This window comes from Neovison vison, chromosome 3 (assembly GCF_020171115.1).
Source record: "Neovison vison isolate M4711 chromosome 3, ASM_NN_V1, whole genome shotgun sequence".
Classification (NCBI taxonomy): domain Eukaryota; kingdom Metazoa; phylum Chordata; class Mammalia; order Carnivora; family Mustelidae; genus Neogale; species Neogale vison.
In genome coordinates, this window is record NC_058093.1 from 19108015 (window position 1) to 19130459 (window position 22445).

Genomic DNA, 22445 nt, shown 5'->3' on the forward strand with positions numbered 1-22445 from the left:
AAAGATGTTAAAGCCCCATTAGCCCATTTGTTTCATTTGAGTGCCCCAGCTTATTTAATTATTTCCTAGGGGAAATGTCTAGTTCTTTTTCTATGTAAACTTTAGGTGGGCTGTTAATTTGAGTTATAATAATTAAGCCTGTGGATTTACCCATATGATGGGTATGGCTTTGTAACTGGAAAGCACTGCTTTTTCAGAATATTGAAGTGTTGTAAAAGAATGAGTAAATTATGTGAGTTCATTGTACTTTTAAACTCAAAGCATGTAAATACTTGTGAAAACTTCGCTCTTCTTGGTGCTATAAGGTAAGCCTCTGAGTGATTTGTCAAAGTAGTAGATGGGTAGTGTTGGAAGAGAGACCAAATTTGGACCTTTTAATAATTCTTTGAAGATTTTGTGACACATCTTCATGTCTGTCTGATTTGGCCCTTCCAACTACAAGTAAGGGCGTGCGTGTGTTCTCCCTGCATTGCTGATGGAGGAGAAATTCTGAGATGGGCAATGATTGTAACACAGCAGCTGAACAGAAGAAACTGACATGGAAGGGATGGATTGCCAAATTCAGTTCTTGGGGTGCCTAAAAACCTCTTTAGAATGCATCTGTTATTATTTATCCATGAGATAGGCCTGTCTCTGCTTAGCTTGATGATTTCCATTCAGAGTTTCTTGTTCACAATTCAGAAGCAACTTTACCTCTCCCTTCCATGTCTGTAATAATTACAGTAGATAAGACTAAAAGAAGTCATGATATAGCCTAGATTAACCAGTCGGGTAAACGGGTTGATGCATTTAAAAGAGTTTGTTCTGGTGATCTCGAATTAAAGCCAAGAATGCCCTGGCCAGAGGAACAGTAAGAAAAGCTGATAAGGTAAGTTACCCAGTATTAAGCATAGGACTATAAGGAGTGTTAAACCAGAAAAGTTAAAAAAAAAAAAAAAAAGTTCGTGAATATACAATTTACCTTTTATATTTAACATAGTTAAAATTCATTTTAGTTTGTCTTAATTTTCTTTGATGTTCAATAAAATGATAAGAGAACCCTCAATTTCAGCATTTGCCTATTGGGTTTCCATAGAAACCGGGTCAGAACACCAACTATGAAGTGCAGGCACATTGAAAGTTTTCTTTTAATGTCTCTATTTCAGACATTTTTACAGGGGAACTAAGAAATACCTACTTAAATAGAGAACATTTTGGCTTTTCCATGATGAATTTAATTGGTTCCTTTCTTAGACAGAAACCTCCATAAATAATGTTGTGCCTTGTTTTTCTGAAACATTTCAACATTTAACATTGAAACATTGAAATTTAACATTGAAACATTTGCAAGCCATTTCAAAGGGATATTTCCTAAGAACCTAGTATATATTTCAGATAGACTCAAAAGAATTTTTCTATTACCTTACCTTTGTCTAACAGTGTATCCACAATAACTGGTGGTAGTATCAATAACACAAAATAAGACAGTAAAGTCCTATTATCCGACCTTATATTACTCATCAACTTTTCATACAGCCTTTTATGTTCCAAACTTACAGTCTTCGCTAATTTGCTGGCCAAAAGTTCTCTCTCAAGTGACCCCTTCTTCCCCCTTCCCCTGAAGAGTGAGTGAGGCAAGAATTGTCAATCTGATGTGGAAAAACCTCTGAGCAACAGAGCTTTCCTCTTTCCAATAGCTATTTTAAAACTTTTTTTTTTTTTAATGACAATAGGCATTTGCTGTAAAATATTTAGAAAATACAAAAAAGGGGCACCTGGGTGGCTCAGTGGGTTAAAGCCTCTGCCTTCAGCTCAGGTCATGATCCCAGGGTCCTGGGGTCGGGCTTCCTGCTTAGCAGGAAGCCTGCTTCCCCCTCTTTCTCAGCCTGCCTCTCTGCCTACTTGTGATTACTGTCAAATAAATAAAATCTTAAAATATATATATATATATATATATATACAAAAAAGTCATTCATTTAGAATATCCAGAACTTTTATTAATATTTTAGTGTTTCTTATTCCTAAACCTTTCATATGTATATAAACATTTGTTAATTTTATTTTGTTAATTTTACAAAAATGAGATAACTTCATGTGCCGCTTTATAGCTTTATTTTTTTGTTTTTGTTTTTTTAATTTATAATATTTGACAGACCTCACAAGTAGGCAGCGAGGCAGGCAGAGAAAGAGGAGGATGCAGGCTCCCCGAGGAGCAGAGAGCCCTATACAGGACTCGATCCCTCGATACAGCTTTTTGTTTGAAAGAGAAATAATGACCTACTAAAGTTCCTGGAACTGTGCTCAACCCCCAGAGAGCATTCAGGATATATTTCCATGGAGCTGCACATAGCTCTACCACATGCCTTTTATTTTATTTTATTTTATTTTTAAATATTTTATTTATTTATTTGACAGAGAGAGATCACAGGTAAGCAGAGAGGCTGGCAGAGAGAGAGAGAAAGAGAGAGGGAAGTAGGCTCCCTGCTGAGCAAAGAGCCCGAGGTGGGACTCGATCCCAGGACCCTGAGATCATGACCTGAGCCGAAGGCAGTGGCTTAACCCACTGAGCCACCCAGGCGCCCCATACCACATGCCTTTTAATAACTGTTTAGTGTATCTTTGAATGGTTGGAGCACCACTCCTTTATCTACCCTTTATGGTTGGGCATCTCTTACAGTAAAACAGAACACAATCCCATTATCATGCTTTATTCTGGGGACACAGATAAAAACTGCTGCATTGTATTTCTCTTCAGAATTCAGATGGTATTCTTTGTCTTATGTCTTGGTCTTTTTGTAGGTAAAGTACTTTAACATTAAATGTTCTTATACCAAATTGAAGTTACTGTTGGTTTTTCACTGGATGTTAGAATTCCTCCTTGAGATTTTTGTGGTTCTTTGTCGACTGTCTTGTGTCTTTATTTTTTGTCTTTTTTTTTTTTTTTTTTTTTTTTTGGTCTTGTGTCTTTAATTCGAAATAACTACTACTCCAAGAGATCTGAAAGTCATGCCGGTCTAAGATGACTTCTCCAAAGAAGCATGAGAAGAAATCTTAGTTGGGGAAATTGGGAGAAGCTTAACTGGATTTGGGCACACTGAAACAGAGATGTTTTTTAGGCACTGTTCCAGATGCAGGACAGACATAAACAGGGCAAAGCCTATAACCTTAACTTCTTCGATGCTAGAGGAACCTAGGGTTAGACAGCACATGAGTATTAAAAGAACCTCAGATAGTGAAGTGGTGAAAGAAGGTCAAGGATTGGAGGAGGCCAGGTTTACATGATGTGGTCTAGGACCGCTGCTTTCAAGTGACAAGTGTACACCCTTAAAGTGAGGGGGAGCTATGGGAGGGTGTGGGAGAAGATGCTTCCGATCAGTTCCTCACGTGGGAATATGCTGCTGCAGACAAAGACAGGAAGACACAGGGATGGAAGCCGCAGGGTGAGAGGGATGCCAACAGGAATGTGGTAGATTCAGACCTTCAGAATACTGGGTCTTCACCAAAAATTGGGATCTTAGTTTAGTTGTAATGGGAAACTATTGGAGGATTATATAAAGGGGAATGACATTAATTCTTTAAAAACAAACAAACAGACTAGCCACTGTGTGAGCATGTGTAACATAGGCCTGGATGGGAGTAGGGAGACCAGGTAGAAGTCTGGTTCCAGTAGTTCAGGTGGGAGGCAAGAGGCGACTGAACTGAAAAACAATACAGGCCTAAAATACAGAGTGACTTACAACAAAGATAGGAAGGGCAAGTCACAGAACAAGAAATGCAGATGACCCTTAAACATGTCTTCATGCACAGGGGAAATGCAAAATAAAGCTATACTATGGTTTCTTTCCTATTGGGAGAAAATCCACTGATAGCACATTCTTTGGTGAGACTGTGAAGAAACAGTTACATTCGTATGTTGCTGTTGGAAATGCAAAAAGGCCTGACCCCATAAAGGGGAAATCGGCCCAATCTCACAACATTGCAGATAGATATAATCCAGAAATCCTACCCGAGGAATTTACTCTGAAGATATACCCCACAAGTATGAAATCACATATTCACACAGTTTATGTTGCAATATTTTCAAGAGCAGAGTATTAGAAATAACTAATAAGTGTCCAGTAAGAAGCTGGTAAAATCAACTGGTACCTCCACATAGTGGAGAGCTACGCAGCTGTAAAGAAGAGCAAGGCCCTCACTGCTGTGAAGTGATCTCTAGGTTACATTACATGGAAAAAGCAAGGAGAGGACACACAGTGATCTGCATGACAGAAGCAGGAGAACTAGATATTTAAACCAAAATCACTGTGAGAAATTCTTACTGCTTGTGTGACTTTGAGTCCTTTCCCTTTAGTGTTCACCAAAGCACATATTTGCTTGAGGTGATACTTGGGTGTGAGTAATGAGTGGACATTTCATGCACTTTACAATGAAAGGCTGAATGCTCAGTTTTTGCTTCTGAGTTCACTTGTGAAAACTTTTTTTTTGGTCATTTATTGTGCTTTTTATGTTAAAACATAGATGGCTCTTACATTTCTTTCCATCCTCACGAACAATGTTCTGTGTTACATAGTATAAAAATTAAATGTTTTACACATGAGAAGATGGGCTCTGAGGGGTATAAACTGAGTTGTGGTAAGTTTTGAAAATGAGATGATCAGGGATATAAATCACAAATATATGGCATACTGTGGTAGAATTTATTGAATGATTTATCATGTGGGCTACTTTGGATACTACTATTTTCCCTTACCGTGTGTGTGTGTGTGTGTGTGTGTGTTAAAGTACTTAGGTTTTAGAATTAAAATATTAACATTGCCCAGTGTGAAATGAAATAAAGGTAACTCGCAGCCCAGAAATGTTCTCTGACATTCAAGAAACTAAGCAAAAATACTCCTTAGAAGTGTGTAAAGGAAAAAAGACGTACTTCACAACGAAATGGCAGGACTGAGAACCAAGGTAGATTCCGGTACAGAAGTGGTTTAGAAGCCAGAGGTAGGAAGCAGAAGAATTAGGAATTACCTGGAAGGTGTGAACTCAGGGATAAAATCAAGGTCATTTTAAGACTTGAGATATTTGTGTTAATGGGCCATTAAATGAGCACTGTATGGTATAAGGACGACAGCATAGTTCAGTAAATGCAAGAAGCCTTTTTTTTTTTTTTAAGATTTTTTGTTGTTGTTGTTATTTATTTGACAGAGAGAGAGAGATCACAAGGAGGCAGAGAGGCAGGCAGAGGGGGAGGGGGAAGCAGGCTCCCCACTGAGCAGAGAGCCCGACGCGGGGCTCGATCCCAGGACCCTGAGACCATGACCCGAGCCAAAGCCAGAGGCTTAACCCACTGAGCCATTCAGGTGCCCCAGTAAATGCAGGAAGCCTTAAGTGAACAGGTGCCCAGCAGTTGGCCCAGAAAAACTGCTGACATCTTCTATTTAATTGGAATATATTGAAATCAATATATTGAAACTATCTCCTTGTAAAATACACTGCTTTGACACTTTCTTGGTCACTTCCTTCTTTCCCTAATATTTTGACAAGGAAAAATCATTTACTACACTTATAGTTGCATAATTTTACACATTTGGCCTTTAATAATGCATTTCATTTATTCTAAGTTGCTTCTATTTTCACATTTTTAACATCTCTAATAACTGGTAGAATCTTAGATTGGGGGAAAGCAATATTGGATGTCAATAGTTTTATAGATTTCCTCTGTATTTACATTAAGATCCAAGTTTAATTTTTTTTTTTTGAAGTCCTACTTTCCTACATTAACCTGTCATGCTGTCAAGTTAAGTTGCAATTTAAATTGATTTTTTAAAAAAAGTGATGGGTCTTAAAATACAATTTGAATCATAGCTTCTAATCATGAACTCAGGAGTATTTCTCTTAGGTTAAAACATTCTTAGAGGTTTCCAAAAAAGTAATTTTGGGATAGAGTCACATACAAGATGGACAGTAATTTCATGCCATCTCTCTAAACCACTGTGTGCGCACACATGCCTATGTGCATGTTGGTGGGAGGTGGTAACGCTTCACTTCATGTTTGGCAGTCTTCCTCTTTCATAGAGCAAATAGGGTCGCACCGTCTATCCCAGTTGTCTTAGGTTCTTGAGAAAACAGTAAAGAACAGTGCAGAAATACTGTGTGTGTTTTTGTCATTAGTAAAAAGTGCAAGTTATATAGAAATTGTCATAGGCTAGAGACAGAAGATTATTATTTTCTGAAAACCTCATACAAACTGAGAACATTTTAGGGTCCTTGTAATTATAATACATATAATACATACATGTGATAGGCATCTCACCAAAGGGGAAATAATACTGTTAACTATGGGGGAAATAGTTAAATTGTATAATCAGAAGTGCAAATTAGAGACAGTGAACTTCTTCATTTATATCAGTAGGAATTTTTTTCTTTCAGGTATCAGAAGTCAGGGTGGGAGTGAAAACTGGTGCAGTTGATAGCATTACACACTAGAATGCTCCCACCTTTTTAATAAGAAAGCAACTTTGTATTATACATTGAGTCATGACAGCTATTTAACCTTATGGCCTAGTCATCCTATTTTGGAGATCTTTCCTAAGGAGATAGACAAAATGACTTTTAAAAAACTATGTATATGAAGATTTTCCTCATAAGAATAGAAGTTTGTAAGCAATCTGAACCCTAAAAATATGTGATTGACTAAAGTATGGGAATAACACTTGGTAGGCCATTGTGTATCCATTAAATAGTAAATATATTCGAATGGGGTTGAGATTGCTTGTCAGGAAAAAAGTAGGACATAAATGGAGCTATTTTTTTAAGTGTAAGTAACAAAGTAATGGTTGTGAGTTGATGAGTAATTTTTAAACAAAGTATTATTTTGGTTCTTGCAAATTTTTGTTCATGATAGGATATTTGTTAAAGGAAGGAGCAAATGACTTTTGTCTTTTTGCACCTATAATGTGATCATCAGTACTGCTGATTAACCTGGTCTCTTAAAATCTAAAAATTAAAAAATATATATATATTGACTTCTATAACCAGAGTTCATGGAGTAAATTGGTTACTACTTGACCCAGGAATTAAATGGCCTTTCTCAGTTCTGCTGTCCTCTGTTGATACATCCTAGAAAGGCTTACATCGTGCTCAACCCTCCCCCACCCCCCGTGATGGCAAAGGAAGCCTGGGGAAGCTCCAGACAATAGCCAAGAATCTACAGCTCTGCCTCTTTTTTTTTTTTTTTTCCTCTCTCTCTCTTTTTAAAAAAGTATTGATGTATAGAAACAGCACGAGTGGGGGGAGGGGCAAAGGGAGAGGGAGAGAGAATCTCAAGCAGACACTGTGCTGAATGGGGAGCCTGAAGCAGAGCTCAGTCTCATGACCCTGAGACCAAGACCTGAGCTGAAATTAGGAGTCAAAGGCCTAACCAACTGAGCCACCCAGGCGCCCAGCTCTGCCTCTCTCAGTGGTTCTTGGGAAGTCCCTGGGCAGCAGTAGCTGGCCCAGCCTAAATGGAGTAGGGGCAGTGCCAATTTCCTTCTTATCACTTGGGCTCATTTTGTACTTTTTCTGCATATTGGTATTTCTTTTACCCAAGGCCTCTTGATTTTTAATATTTAGATCCTTAGTAGCATATCTTGGTTTGGGGAGGTGTGTGTGTGTGTGAGAGAGAGATCCCTAGAATTCCCACTGAAAAGTGTTAATTAAACTTCTTTTGTGCCATAGGCACTGATAGATAGTATGTTTACTTCTACAAACATTTCTGCTTATTTTTTAGATTCACATGTGATATATTTGCTTTTTTTTTTTTTGGTAAGAAGTTGGTCATGAACGCTTTCGAAAGCCTTAGGTTAGCGGCAGCCGTGAAAGTCTTTGTCACTTTGAGCACAGCTGAATTCATTGATTTTCCAAATAGCTAACATTGTCTTATTTTTCAAATATGTGAAAAAAAAGTTTAATTTTTATGTATGGTTCTTTTACATAAAAATGTTGAATAGAATAGTTTCTCCAAAAGCAGTCAAACAGACTTCAAATTCAGTGAAGGAATTTCCATGAAGAACAAAGCTATGTTTAGCTATGTAAATTTCTAGTGCTGGCAGTACCATTAAAATGGATGGTTCAGATTCCTGTTAAACCAAGAAGTCCGAAATGATGATTGTGAAAGATTCTATTGGAGGAAAAAATGATTCTAGGTAGATAAGTTTGTGAAATGCTGAATTAGACATTATTCACTATATGACTGATTTTTTTTTTTAAGATTTTATTTATTTATTTGACAGAGAGAGAGAGATCACAAGTAGAGAGGCAGGCAGAGAGAGAGGAAGAAGCAGGCTCCCCGCTGAGCAGGAAGCCCAATGAGGGACTCGATCCCAGGACCCTGAGATCATGACCTGAGCCACCCAGGCGTCCCAAGACTGATTAGGTTTTAATGGGACATTTTGATTCTCTAAGAGCCAGGGAAGCCAGGGATACTATTTTCTATTAGACTGCCAACACGCCTTTAAAAAACAGAACAATTGTTATGTGGTTTGGGGAATACTAGACTTAACCATTACTCTCTCAGGATCTTGGTCCGGTTTCTTACACGATTGGCTAAGTACTTTGGGATGGACCTTGCTGAGGAGTGTCATATGGTGGGTTTTTTTGTTTTGTTTTGTTTTTTAAGAGAATTTTGAGTGGTTCTTAACAAAGATTGTTGTAATATGAAAGTCATTTGTTTAATAGAAGTATCAGGCTGTCTTGTCAAAAACAGTGAAGTAGCCCAAAAATATATTTCAGAGCTAACAGAGCTTAAAAAGAACAAAGATTATATGCAACCAGACAAAAACCTATTTCTGCATTTCCTATTTCTTTTTTTTTTTAAGATTTTATTTATTTATTTGACAGAAATCACAAGTAGGCGGAGAGGCAGGCAGAGAGAGAGAGAGGGAAGTAGGCTCCCTGCCGAGCAGAGAGCCCGATGCGGGACTCGATCCCAGGACTCTGAGATCATGACCTGAGCCGAAGGCAGCGGCTTAACCCACTGAGCCACCCAGGCGCCCTGCATTTCCTATTTCTTGCTCAGACTGCTTTGCTTATCAGACTGTCACTAAACATCTTGAGGAAATGCAGAGACCATTTTGTTTAGAATCTTAGACACACCAGAGGTGTTTCACATTTTTTTTAAATGATAATTTTATTATCCCATATAGTGGCAAACCCCCTTTTATGAAAATTCAAGTACCTGCTTTGTATTCTTGTGTAAATAGAGAATTTCCCACCTTGGTACAAGGTGTGGACTACAGGCAGACATACCTTTACATAGGTATAGACAAAATTTTTTACAAGTAGCCCCATGATCTGGCCCACAAAGTACTCTTATTGAAGCCCCAAATTAATCATACAGCATGGATGAAGGAAGCAGGAGTTTTGCTTTGGAAATTGAGAGCAAAAGTTAAAAATTACTTGCTATTATGGAAGTGTACCTGTAGAGTAGAACATTGAACTTTCATACAGTTTTTTAAAAATCTGCCATGGTGGATAGTCCCCCCTATAAACCACAGCAAACTAAATGAGTTCATTTGTTGAATGGAGTTAGAATTAGCTATTTGATTGTCTGAGAAATATTTGCTTGCCAAAAGCAACTTGTTTGGTTTTGACATATTTGGTATATTGAGCTGGTATCTGACAGTAATAGCCACAACGTAACTTGCTTTTTGAGACTGTTTCTGGAATATGCCAGTAATATCAGCTTAAAGGGTGGTGACAGGATTTTTAATAGTTAAGTAGGAGGGGGAAGGCACAAATAAAATTCCATCCAAAAGTTGCATAGATTATTTAGGTGCAGTTTTAAAAAAAGTTTAAGACACAGCTTGGTTTTATTCCACATATGTGAAGAGATTCTACAATTTTGCGGTTTCCCAGTATAATTTTATATTGTTGCCTTTACTGAAATTGGCTTTTCGTCATTACTAAAAACTCTTCCCAACACTGATAAGTGATTAAAATTGATGTGTAGCTATTTTTAAAATCATGTATTTTTCTACTCAAATTGTCACACCTTTTTCTCTTTTTCCTATACAGAGTTAGCTTTGGAATCAAACCCTTCTGACCATCCAAGGGCAAGCACAATTTTCCTGAGCAAATCTCAAACGGATGGTAAGACAGTGTTCTTCCCCCTCTGAGAAAAAGATTGTTTTTGTTTTGTGTATCATAGAAAGTCCCTAAAAGAGCTTGTACGTTGGTTTAAGTGTTTCACTCTTTCATGTATTCATTTGTTATTATGATAGCTGATGATATATTCTCCTTTCGTTGTTACAGATTTAGCTAGCAGAACACGGAGACTCTGTGTACACATTTTGCCGCCTCTTTTACCAACTTTTATCAACTTATCACTTGTGACCACACGATTTAGATATTGTCTAATTCTCCATATTGCCTTGTCCTTTAACCCCTGACTCCAAAGAACAACGGTTTTAAAGATGAGTGATAGGATTTAGGCCACAGTTAAGTTTTCATTGAACAAATTAAAAAAAAAAAAAAAGTTGTTAACTTACGGGGATTAAATCTGTGATTCTGGCCCCATTTTACACCAGCCTCAACCAACAAGCCTATCTCATATCCACATTTATTCTACTCAGAACTTCTGAGCTATTCAACATTTTCTCATCCTAAGGTAGTGGTGTGCCTGGATACATGGGAACAAACATGGCCTGTGGGGTTTCCCAGAAGGTTAGAGACTAGTATCAATTGCCTGTGTCCTTGATGTATGATGAGAATCAGAACTGTAGAGTTTTAGCACTCCTGCTGGCATGCTTATTTTCCTTAATGTAATGTTAAATCCTTTTTTATTCGAACTAAGAGCCATACATGACCAAGTTTTTCAGATGATTATGACAGCAGGAATATAAAAAGTGAGGGCTCCATAATATTTGAAGTATGTGGCACGATAAAAAATGGGGGGGGGGGGTTAACCTGCATTTTCATAGAGTATGTACATAGCCTGACTTAAGCAGATCACTTCTGGTTAGGATTGCTGTATTTCTCTGTTTCTTCCACATGTAGAGACAGTGTGTGGAGACAGTAAAAGCAAAGCTTTCTCATGTCTCTTTCTCCTGAGTCATAAGGAATGTGTGCCTATGATGTCACCCCATATTAAAGGAGGCAGTGTGGGAAACAAACAAAAAGTGGGGTCCAAGACCCTCATTGGAGCTTTTATTCTTCGTCTAGTCATTTTTAGAGCAAAGTGATTTTGTGTGCTGTAGATAACAATCGGTTAGGTTAGCACACTCATTAAAATAAAAATTTAAGATAGATACTTTCCAGTTGTGTAATGGCCCATTTATTTTTTTAGCAAGGTATTCTAGTAGATCACCAATAAGTGCTTTAGGATGCTTCCAGAATACTGATGTATCTAGAAATTAGTGCCTGGCCAGAAACTGATTCTTAGAGCTGTCGGATCCTGGTAATTAAAGTAAGTTGTATATAAATATAGAATTAGAAAATACTATGTAGTGGTTCAGATATTCAACAGGTAAACATTTTTATTAGTTGAATTTTCACCTGGCCTAGTTTGCTTTGTCCTTTTCTTTTGTACATGGGGAGCCTTTTGTTTGTACCTAACAAAGAAAATCTGTTAGGTCAAAAAGTAAAACTTTTTTAGATTTTACTTTATAGGATTCGTCTTGCTAGGTAATTTAAATTATAAATTTTGTTGGAAATTATATTTTTAAAATGGAATTTCACCTCATTTTGTGCATTGGTAATCTGTCAGATGAGTAGCAACTACTTTTACTTTTCTGTGGCATTTGTATCAGAATTGATCAGTTAATTTTTTTTATTCTTAGTGCGAGAAAAGAGGAAGAGCAACCATTTAAACCATGTAAGTAAACAGTTGAAAAGTTAAGTAAGAAATTAATAGTTTGAATTAAAAGTATGTATGTCATTATTCCCCAAAAATATAATGGATCCCATACTGTTAGCCCTATAAGGACCTCTTTTTGTAGATTTTCTGAAATCTCTTCTATTTTCCTCGTTAACAAATGTATTCTAGAAAGTCTTTGGCTTAGTAGTGCCCATTTTTTAAGGGTTCTGACATTTAACTTAAATTTCAATAACATGGCTATGGTATAAAGTTCTGCCTTCATTTTTTAACCAAAGTAACAGAAATGTAATAACTACGTTAATTTTTAGCACTGTCAACTTCTACTGTGCCAGATGAAAGCTTAGCTTCATCTTTCACCATGGCCTTTTTGCCCCTGCCGCTAGTCCCTCAACCTATATCATGGTTTTTATCAGAATCAAGGTGTATGTTGTTATGACTGTGCAAATATTGTTCCCTGTTGAGCCATGTCGTTCTCTGCCTGTGCCTTCTCCTGTATACACCTCATTCTTTGTCTTAAATATTTCTGAAACCTGAGCACTTCTGCACTTCTCCAGGATAATCCAGTCCCCATTTTCCTAGCCAACATGATCTCACACAGCCAAATGCTGTAAGTAGCTCCCTGGCGGGTCTTTCTGCTTTCACATTCTTCCTTTTTTGTGTGGAATTAATTTCCTGACAGTATTCACTTGCTGAATTTCTAATAGCTAATTTTCCCCCCAAATGTTGTAACAGTTGTCACATGTCCATCAGAAATATTTTTCGGGCGCCTGGGTGGCTCAGTGGGTTAAGCCGCTGCCTTTGGCTCAGGTCATGCATGATCTCAGGGTCCTGGGATCGAGTCCCGCCTCGGGCTCTCTGCTCAGCAGGGAGCCTGCTTCCTCCTCTTTCTCTGCCTGCCTCTGCCTACTTGTGATCTCTGTCTGTCAAATAAATAAATAAAATCTTTAAAAAAAATAAAAGAAATATTTTTCATTTACTAAAACACATCTGTTCTGTTTTTTTCTTGGAGACTGGCTTGTGTTGTTCTATGCCAGGAGAGTACACTGGTTTTCACTAGGTTGGCTCTGTGTCTGTTTTCCTGGTATATCTTCTTGAAATCATCTGGGATCTCACATAACTGCTGTCCTGTGTTGGATCCCCTATGTCCTAGATTCTGTTTCCCCTTGTCTTGTTACAGGCCCTTGTTTTACTGGAGCACATTTTTCTGGGAATAGGCAGAAGTTTTTAGAGATCTAGCTTCTCTGAAACTATTTGATATTTGATAAAGTATAGAATTCTAGGTCAAAATTAATTTTTGCAGTTCTAGAGACATTTCTTAATTGTCTTCTCATTTAAAGTGTTGCTCATAAATCTGTTGACATTGTATGATACATTGTACATTACCAATTTTAGTCATTGTTCCCCCATCCCTTCTTTCTCTGAAACCTCCTAGTACCTTCTCTATCCCTGAGATTCTGAAATTTCATAATATGGTTTGATATGGACCTTTTCAGTTTGTTGGGACAAGTAAGTCTGCAGACCATCTCTCTTTCTAATGAGTGTCTTTGTGTGTATGTGTGTGTGTGTGTGTGTGTGTGTTGTTCAGATGTTGGACCTCTTGAACCAGTATTCCCTCACAGATCTCTAATTTTTTTCCTATTTTCCATTTTGTCTTGTTGTCCTACTTCCTGGAGACTTCCTTGACTTTATGCTCTAACCCTTCTCCTTCTATTGAATACTGAGCTTTATCTATCTTATTTTTAATTTATAGAGTTCTTTTATAGTCTCTCGTTATTTATAGCATCTGGTTCTTTCATGAATGCATTTTCTCATCTTAGGGTTTTTAAGAATTTTTGAAGTTTTCATTTGCTTCTTAATTTTATCATTCCCATCAATTTCTTTTCCCGTTCTGATCTCTCTTATTTGTCAGAGGCTTCTCTCAGATGTGGAGTGGTCTCTGCCTGTGTCTGTGATCTCACTGGAAGTACTATGCGTGAGCAGGACTTGTTCACGGATGAGACTCACTGTGGGCGTCTGGGGCTGAGTCTCTGAATTCTGAGCCTGCCTTGGGTTCTGTAAGACAAACTGGCTTTCTTGTTGCCGTTCCAGCCTCTGTGCTTTTCTGTTCTGCCGTGTCAGTTGCCACTCCTTTGGTCTTTTCACCTTTCAAACATTAAAAAGCACCTGCTATTTATCCTGTGTTGTATATATCCTCTGAAAGGAGAGGAAGTAGATTTGTGATCAGTCCACCATGTTTTTAAGTCAAACTTAGAACGTGTTTTGAAAGTATATATTTAAGTTTAAAGCTTTAATTCAGTATAATTAATGATATTAATTCGGGCAGTATTTTCCAGTTATCCTCATAATTAGCATACTACACTTTTCTCCTAATGCCTTGATTAAGAATTCAGACCACACACTGTCATATTGTCCCATTAATGCACAACATAGATGAAGCAGTTTTCATTAATGCATAGTGTTGGACATTTTAAAGTTGTCTTGTGAAAAAGACAACTTGTGCTGTGAAAATGAGAGACCCACAAGTGAACTTTATTTAGCAGTAGGCACAATGGGCAGGTCAGTGGCTGGGGCCTGGATTTCAACAGGTACTTGGCCTTTGATGGTAAGGCTTGGATTGTGATTTCCTAGACTTCTAAGTATGATTATTTTTTAGTCTTTGCCATTGAATCCTAAGTGTGTGAAGCCTTTGTTGTAAAGATTATAAAAGTCCACCTATTCCGTTAGTGCTCAATGAGTGAAAATAAACACTGCCTTTGTCTCTGTCTATTCTAGTAACAACTGAAATATCTATGAACACTAAACTGCCAGTACTGCTGTTTTTTGCTATTTGATTAAGCATTTGCTTTTTATGACCCTGTGCTTGTCAGTGTTGTTTATTGAGGCTGTAAGCCAATGATGGTAAGCCTTTAACCATAAAAGACAATTGTCTTTAAATCTCGGCTAATTTTAAGCTAATAAATAATTATAGCTTGGTATATCCAGGCATTGTTCAGAGGCTTAATTCTAATTCCACCCTCTAGTTGAATACTAGGTCTTACTGAATACTGAAAAGTAGGCCTGAACTGATAGGGAAGTGTTCAGTGTATCTTTGGTTGGATCTAGCCAGTACACTGTAAGTTGCAGATTCACTAACCCCTCATATGGCTGTAAGACTACATCTAATTAAAATTTTTAAATGTTTCACACTAATATTTTCAAAGGCAAGCCAAAATATATTCATACTAGAAAAAAAATTAATGAGGAGAAAGTGGGAATAAATATAACCCAAAGCTTTACCAACTGATCTATATTTTGGTGCATTTTCTTTCTATTCTTTTTATGGCTCCTCAGTATAGGTTTTGGTCAGCATTGACTTTTATTATTATGTAATATACACCATAGTATACCCTACTAGTAGTGGCCTTAAAAGAGAACTTTCTTTCATTTAGAGTAAAGGTATTTAAATGATTAATTTTCGTTTTACATGCTGTATTTATTGAGATTCTTAAAATACGTATTAACTGAATAGCTTTAAAGAACATAACAGTGTTACATATAGTTGAACATTTCTGGCTTGAAGCAGAATTTAGTGATACTTTTCAAAAACAGAAGGTCTAGAACTTTTTGTTAGTAAGAGGTAAATGACTTTGTAGGAAAACATCTGAAACAGGCAAAGTGGTGTTTTTATATATCATGTGGATATTTCTGATTATTGGCTACTGGCAGCTTTTAAATGCTCTGTATTTTAAAAAGTAAACTAGATTTTTTTTCCCCCTGCCCCATTTGTCATGTATTTGAGGGGGATGCTGACAGGAGAGTGTGACAGCATGGCGAATGCTATTTTATATTGATAAGAGGAAGGAAGGCTCATCTGAATTAGTAAAAAAAAAAAAAAAAAAACCAAGATTAAAATTGTTGGCATTCTTTGGTATCGAATGCTATTACTTTTAACTACTTACAGTGACTGGGATTTGTTTATTGGTCTTACTTTAAGGAAGAGAATTGTCCTAACATAGTTTAGGCTATTTCAGTATTTGACTGTTGCTATGTACTTGGGCTCAGGCTCTTCACAGATAAATGGATACTTCTAAAGTGTTTTAAAGATGATTTATTCTATGGAGGGTCTCCAGAAGTTCATTGTCACCTCTCGGACACTACTGCAGATAAATCCTCATTAATTTGTAGTAAGATTTACCTTCCAGTTGTAAATGATTTTAAATAATTTGTCAGTTAATTGAACTCCTACTAATTTGTCCCAGATTCTGTGTTCAGTAGCTGGAGGTGGGAGGAATAAGAGTCCGCCCTTCTCTAGAGAAGCTTACTTTTTTTAGGAGGGGAGGGGACACCCTCCAGCAGTTGGTAGCATGTAACAAGTGGCAGATTAGATGTGTGAGCATACAGAGAAAGAAGTTTTGTGGTGTGACTGCTGGCAAAGGTATCCTGGAGGTAGATAGGGTCAAGCTTTCTGGGACAAGGAGAAAGAAAAAGGCATTGTAGGCATAGAAAGCAGCATGAGGGAGGCAGGAAATTGTTGTGATGAATATCAAGTAACTTACAGAATAGAATTAATAAAATTTTTAAATGAATGGAAAGTCCTCTGAGGTTCTCACTTAAGTAATATGATGGCAGTCTTATTTAAACATGAAATTAAAGTGAAGTTCTCATAAGCTGTTTTATCTGGGTTTTTTTGGATCTGAGAGAATATTAATGCAGTACTCTCTTGTTCTCCGGATAAGGAACCTGAGGCCCAGAGACACCTACGGCCCCCTTAGCTTATTAATGATAGAGCAACCCTGGCACAGACAGCCTCTGACTCAAGAACATTTGTTTCATTACACTGTCTCCTGAACTGATACATTTATTACTGGCTTTCATTTTCTGCAGTAAAATGTTCTTGCATCAATATTATATAAAGCATTACATTTCATTGTAGCAAATGAATAGTAAAAATAGAAAGTCTCAGCTGCTTTTCATAGTTTAGGGGAAAAAAAAAAAACACTGAAATCTTATTCTAAGCTCCTTACGTTAATATACAGGGAATTTATAATACGTGGTTGCCAGGTTTGATAATAGGTAATTTATCAAGGGCTGTAGTTTATAACCCATTCCTTAAATCCCATCTGGGAAGTTAGAGCATCCACTGTGTTTCCCATAGAGCTGCACAGGATAGCACACTCAAGCAGTTCATGAAGTGTAAGAAAAATCTTAATGCTTTATCGTTTGACATTTTAACCGAGGAAAAAAACACACTTTTATAGGTTTAACTTACTGTGACATTTTCTTCTATTTCCCTTCCCCTTCAGGTATCTCCAGGGCAGCTTACTAAAAAGTATAGCTCATGCTCAACAATATTTCTAGATGACAGCACAGTCAGCCAACCTAATCTTAGAACCACAATAAAATGGTGAGTACAACTAGGTTGCCAAGGGCTGAGTGACAGACGCCCCCCTCATGCTAAAAGCATCCTAGCCATACTTGATCTGATTTAAGTCATTTGATTGTCCTTTTCAGTAATCAGGTTAAGAAACTGGTGTCTATTTTATATTGCTTTCCAAGACCTCAGTCTGAATATCAGTTTCCATTTTAATCTTAGAGTGCATGGTAAAGGGAAAGCCAGTTAGCAAATAAAAAAATCCCAGGAAAAGTATACCTCTTACTTAATACATTTCCATTGTTAAGACATTGTTAAACATAATGAGGAGATGGAGAGGCGCTTTTTATTGGATGTTTCTAGAAAGAAGTATTTCTTTATGAGTTACAGGCCTTAAACAATGTATACTACTTTGGAAGCTACTCTTGAAAGAAGGAACAGTTTGTCCCCTACTGGCACCAGAGTGTATCTGCATTTAAATTTAATCGAATTTTTGTCAAGATTTTCCCCAGGATTCATTTTTTTTCTCCCTCTGCACTATTGCTGTAAGAAAATTAATTAACTTCTCCTTCCTATCTCCCAAAGAGGGGGAAAATATACCAAGTCAATCTTGAGCAAATTCTCAAGCTTAATTTCTTTATGGATGAAATTTTACTCAACTGAAAATTATAATTTAATAAATATACTTAATTTTAACTTTATATATGTGTATCAATATAGAAATATATCTCTAGGACATATATCAGTCCATGTATAAGAAAAACCACAGCAGAGAACAATGAAAGAGATGGTATGGTTTTGGAAACATAGCTGTATCAGGTTTATACTTCAACAAACATGAACAGTGTTACGATGATGGAAACTATCCTTAATTTCCAGGAGCACCTTATAACCCACAATTAGGGTTGCACTTTTAGAATACCCCAAGATGAACCTTTCAAGCTTATTTAAGGGAGAGGATAAGCCCAAAACTGGATATGCAGAGCTTCCTGACTTCATCAAAATTGGCCAAAGAACATTATTAACATCTCTTTGGAACATGAGTGTTGATTTTCCAGAACACAGATTAGAACAGTACTTCAAAATATTAATATTCTCCTCTTGAATTTTATTTTTCAGTCTTAGAAACAACTGGCTTGTAAACTTAATTTTGTTTCTTATATACCAGCTTTGTCAGCAAATTAAACTATCAGTAACTTCTACTTTAATTAAAAACAGCAAGTTTACAGTCATTATAATGTAACTTTTCTCTCACTCTTATAACAGCAGAGATCAAATCTGTATTTCAGCAAAATCTGAGCATCGAAAGTCTAAAGTCCTGAGCTTTGGCACCTAACAAGTAATCACTAAGTGTTTTTATTCAGCCAAGACACTAAATCCATTTGTAAAAAACAAAACAAAACTCTACTTTGGCTAGAGTCCCCAGCTTTTGAATACAGAAGATTCTAATATTTTAGTACATAATTCAAAAGTGGTTTTAAAGATTAACCTTGCTCAGACAAGTAGTTTTCATGCTTGTTTTTCCCAACTTGGCCTAATTTGTAGACGTACAGTAAATTTAATTTGCTTTCATTAAATTTTAAAAATAATTCAGTACATTTATTGATGAAATAAATGTTTACTGAGAAAACTAATAGGACAAATTGGTTTTTAGGAATGATTTTGAAAAATGTTTACATTGGGGTAGTGCATTTTCTCAGTGGTGGGGGGAGCCATATTAGAATCACTTGTGCAACTTTTTTTCAAAAATCTGTTTCAAAATACATGCATTACCCTCTCCCCTACCACACTCTCACAAGCCTTTTGATAGGCTGAGGAAGGATACAAGGCATAATTGTATGAATGAAAGCATCCCAGAAGGATTCATTCATTCCCAGATTTTGTTGCACATTGCAGTCACCTGGGGAACTTTAAAAGCCAATCTGATGCCCAAGTCATACCCAGTGTCAGTGAAATTAGACCATCTGGAGGTGGAAGCCAAGCAGTTTTTAAAAGCTCCTCAGGCAATCCAGTGTGCAGGCAAGCTTGGAGAGAACCGCTGCCTGGTTAGAGTGGGAGAATGAGAACCGGGGCTGACCATCTGTGGGACCTTGGGCAAGTCAGTTTTAAGCCTTGGTTCCTTGTGTGTAAGATGGGTGGTTTAATTAAATGCTAAGGCTTCATGGTCCTTTTCAGCATAGAACTTTGAATTCTGTGATTTTAAAATCAAATTGAAGATGAAACTGTTTGAAGCACTATAGAAGTATCCATTCTTGATCCTAATAGCATGTTAGGCCTTTTTACAAGTGCTCATATTCTATAGACCTAATTCTAAAATTCAGATTTGCCTTCCCTCAGTTGTTTTGAGCTTCATTTTAGACGTTTTGAGGGCAAAGGAAAGCATAAAACTTAACTAAGAGAACCCCTTTGTTGCCTGTCCAAAACATCTGTGAATAACTTAGGAATATAGTAACTTAAAGAGTGTCTCAGGACTTATATCTATCTGTTCATTAATATTTAATTTGGAAATACCTGTCATTAAGTATTTTATTGTGTAGTATTATGCTGCATTGTTAGCACTGCTTATTTCGGGGTAACTAGACCTATTGTTGATTTTGTCAGTACTTACATTTGCTATTAAATTTTCTAATTATGATTTTAAATTATTTTATTTGGTATGGAACACTTTATCAACTTTTAGGGAAACAATAAAAAGTGGGTGGGTTTGGTGAATAGAAAACTAAATCAATCAAAATGTAGGGCCTAACTTTTTTTTTAATACAAAAATTATCTGGCTTAAATTTAAGCATGTGTACAAACAGATAGAACTTGTATAGGAGGATGAAATATTCTGTGGGTAGAGGGTCAAATGACAGGGAAAATGTATAATAATTTATATATTATAATTACGGACCAAAACAGGTTTTCTAACAGTTGGTCCTCCTCTTTGCCAAAAGCCAAAGGACTAAAACAAGGGGGAAAGTGCCCATATGAACTGTTCTGAATTAGAGGATTTCAGGGCCCCTGGGCCCCTGGAAGCATCCTGTCTCCCTCCCAACCCCTTTTAAAAAAATGACTTCGTGCCTAACGTGATAAAATTGTTACAATTTTCTTTTTCCTTCCACAGTGTGACCTTAGCAATATATTACCACATAAAGAACAGGTGAGCTCTTTTAAAACCTGTCTTATTATTCCAGCTCCTTAATTTGCAAGATATCAAGTTTAGTGTTAGGTAACGAGTATAAATATTATTAGAATAAACTTGTAGAGTGGTTTTATTACACTATTGAAGACCCAAGGAGTATTTGTTCCTGTGGGTTATATTAATATTTACTGTATTAGAAATAAAAATTTTTTTTTTAAAGATTTTATTTATTCACTTGACAGAGAGAGATTACAAGTAGGCAGAGAGGCAGGCAGAGAGAGAGAGAGGAGGAAGCAGGCTCCCCGCCGAGCAGAGAGCCCGATGCGGGACTCGATCCCAGGACCCCGAGATCATGACCTGAGCCGAAAGCAGCGGCTTAACCCACTGAGCCACCCAGGCGCCCCCTAGAAATAAAATTTGAGAATTTAAAAATTAAATACACTGTGTATCAAAACAGGGTTTTTATGGCACTGTTGAAGTTTTGAGCGAGATAATTCTTTGCTGTGGAGGGTTGTCCTGTGCATAATAGGATGTTTCGCAGTCCGCCTGGCTTCTACTCCCCAGATGCCAGTAGCACGTCTCTCTCCCTCCATATTGTGTCCCCAGACATGGCCAGATGTCCCCTGGGGAACAAAGTCACCCCAGATTGGGAACCCCAGTGTTAACATAAATCTTTTTTTTTTTTTTTTTTTTTTTTTTTTTTATTAAAAAGTAACTTTTCCACAACAAAAAAGTTGAGTGAAAAGTATGCCATCAATTTACAGTTTTACAAATCTCTTTACTCTCTGGCTTAATAGAAGACAGTTCATTCTCATATCCTGTCTTCTGTGGTTTGTTTTGAAGAAACAATATGAAGACCCAGCCTTGTTTAGATACAGAGTTGGGACCTTCAGATATTGTGGATATGCTATGATACTTTACTAAAAGTCCACAAGTGCCAGTTTCTTAGGTTATAGTGGAAATATATATATAATGGAATTTTAAATCGTATCAGTGAACTTATACTCTGTTAATATCTTGCACACTGAATGGATCTTTTACCTGTATGTAGTTTTAGAATATTATGCACTGGTCAGCTGGAAAGTACTAGTACACATGTCTTCACACAGTGTCAAAAACTCACTTCTGTTAGCATCACCACCTGTCTTATCAGAAAAGCCTATAAGTACTGAGAAGCTATCACGCTTACAGTAGATGAAGCTCATAGTAAAAAGTACAAGTTTTCCCAAAATCCTGATTTTTTTTTTAGCTTGATAGCCTGAATTTTATCATTGGCAACAAATACTTTATTTTTCTTGATGTTTCAGGCTCACTTTGTTCATTTCCTTTTTTTAAAGATTTTATTTATTTATTTGAGAGAGAGAGAGAGAGCAGGAGCACAGGAGCAAGGGGCAAAAGGAGGGGGAGACGGAGCTCCTGCCGAGCAGGGAGCCCAATGCAGGGTTCAAGCCCAGGACCCTAATCATGACTTGTCTTAACTGATTGAGCCACTCAGTTGCCCCACTTTGTTCTTTTCTTTTCTTTTTCTTTTTTTTTTTTTTTAATTTTTAGATTTAATTTTAAGTAAACTTTATACCCAACATGGGGCTTGAATATTCAAAGCCCTGAGATCAAGAGTTCCATGCTCTACTGATATAGTCAGCCAGGCGCCTCTCACTTTGTTCATTTTTAAGTTGTACCTTAAAATGGGGCACCTGGGTGACTCGGTCATTAAGCATCTGCCTTCAGCTCAGGTCATGATCTCAGGGTCCTGGGATCGAGTCCCTCATCGGGCTCCCTGCTCTGTGAGAAGCCTGCTCCTTCCTCCTCCACTCCTCCTGCTTAAGTTCTCTCTCTTGCCGTGTCAAATAAATAAATAAAATCTTTAAAAAGTGCTCTGTGAAAAAGTGGTCTGTTCATTTAACAACGAAGTCACAGGTTCTTTTCTTTCCTTAACTGTCTTGCAACATGCAGAAGTGTTTTATAAATATTTTCTAATTTTTCAGAATATTAGAAGGATCAAGGTTTTTTAATAACACTGTTAAATCTTACTGCTTTATCAAGGATGTTCTTAAGTAGAACAGAATTTTTTTCATCTGCAAGCGGCAGGGAGGACTGGTACGGCTGGGTACCACTACCTTGGTTTCTGTGCAAAAACAAGCAGT

General features: G+C 37.1%; 1 protein-coding gene across 12 annotated transcripts in view; it reads left to right on the forward strand.

The window, feature by feature from the left end:
* CCNYL1 (cyclin Y like 1) overlaps positions 1-22445 on the forward strand; it is a 109162-nt gene that overhangs the window by 72883 nt on the left and 13834 nt on the right. For 11 of the 12 annotated variants that reach the window (XM_044241432.1, XM_044241434.1, XM_044241438.1 and 8 more), the window contains 4 exons: positions 10027-10101; positions 11790-11824; positions 17110-17210; positions 20284-20319. In XM_044241432.1, the coding sequence (XP_044097367.1) occupies positions 10027-10101; positions 11790-11824; positions 17110-17210; positions 20284-20319 (247 nt within the window). The remainder of the gene's footprint in view (positions 1-10026; positions 10102-11789; positions 11825-17109; positions 17211-20283; positions 20320-22445) is intronic. The other variant, XM_044241441.1, reaches the window with a different exon arrangement.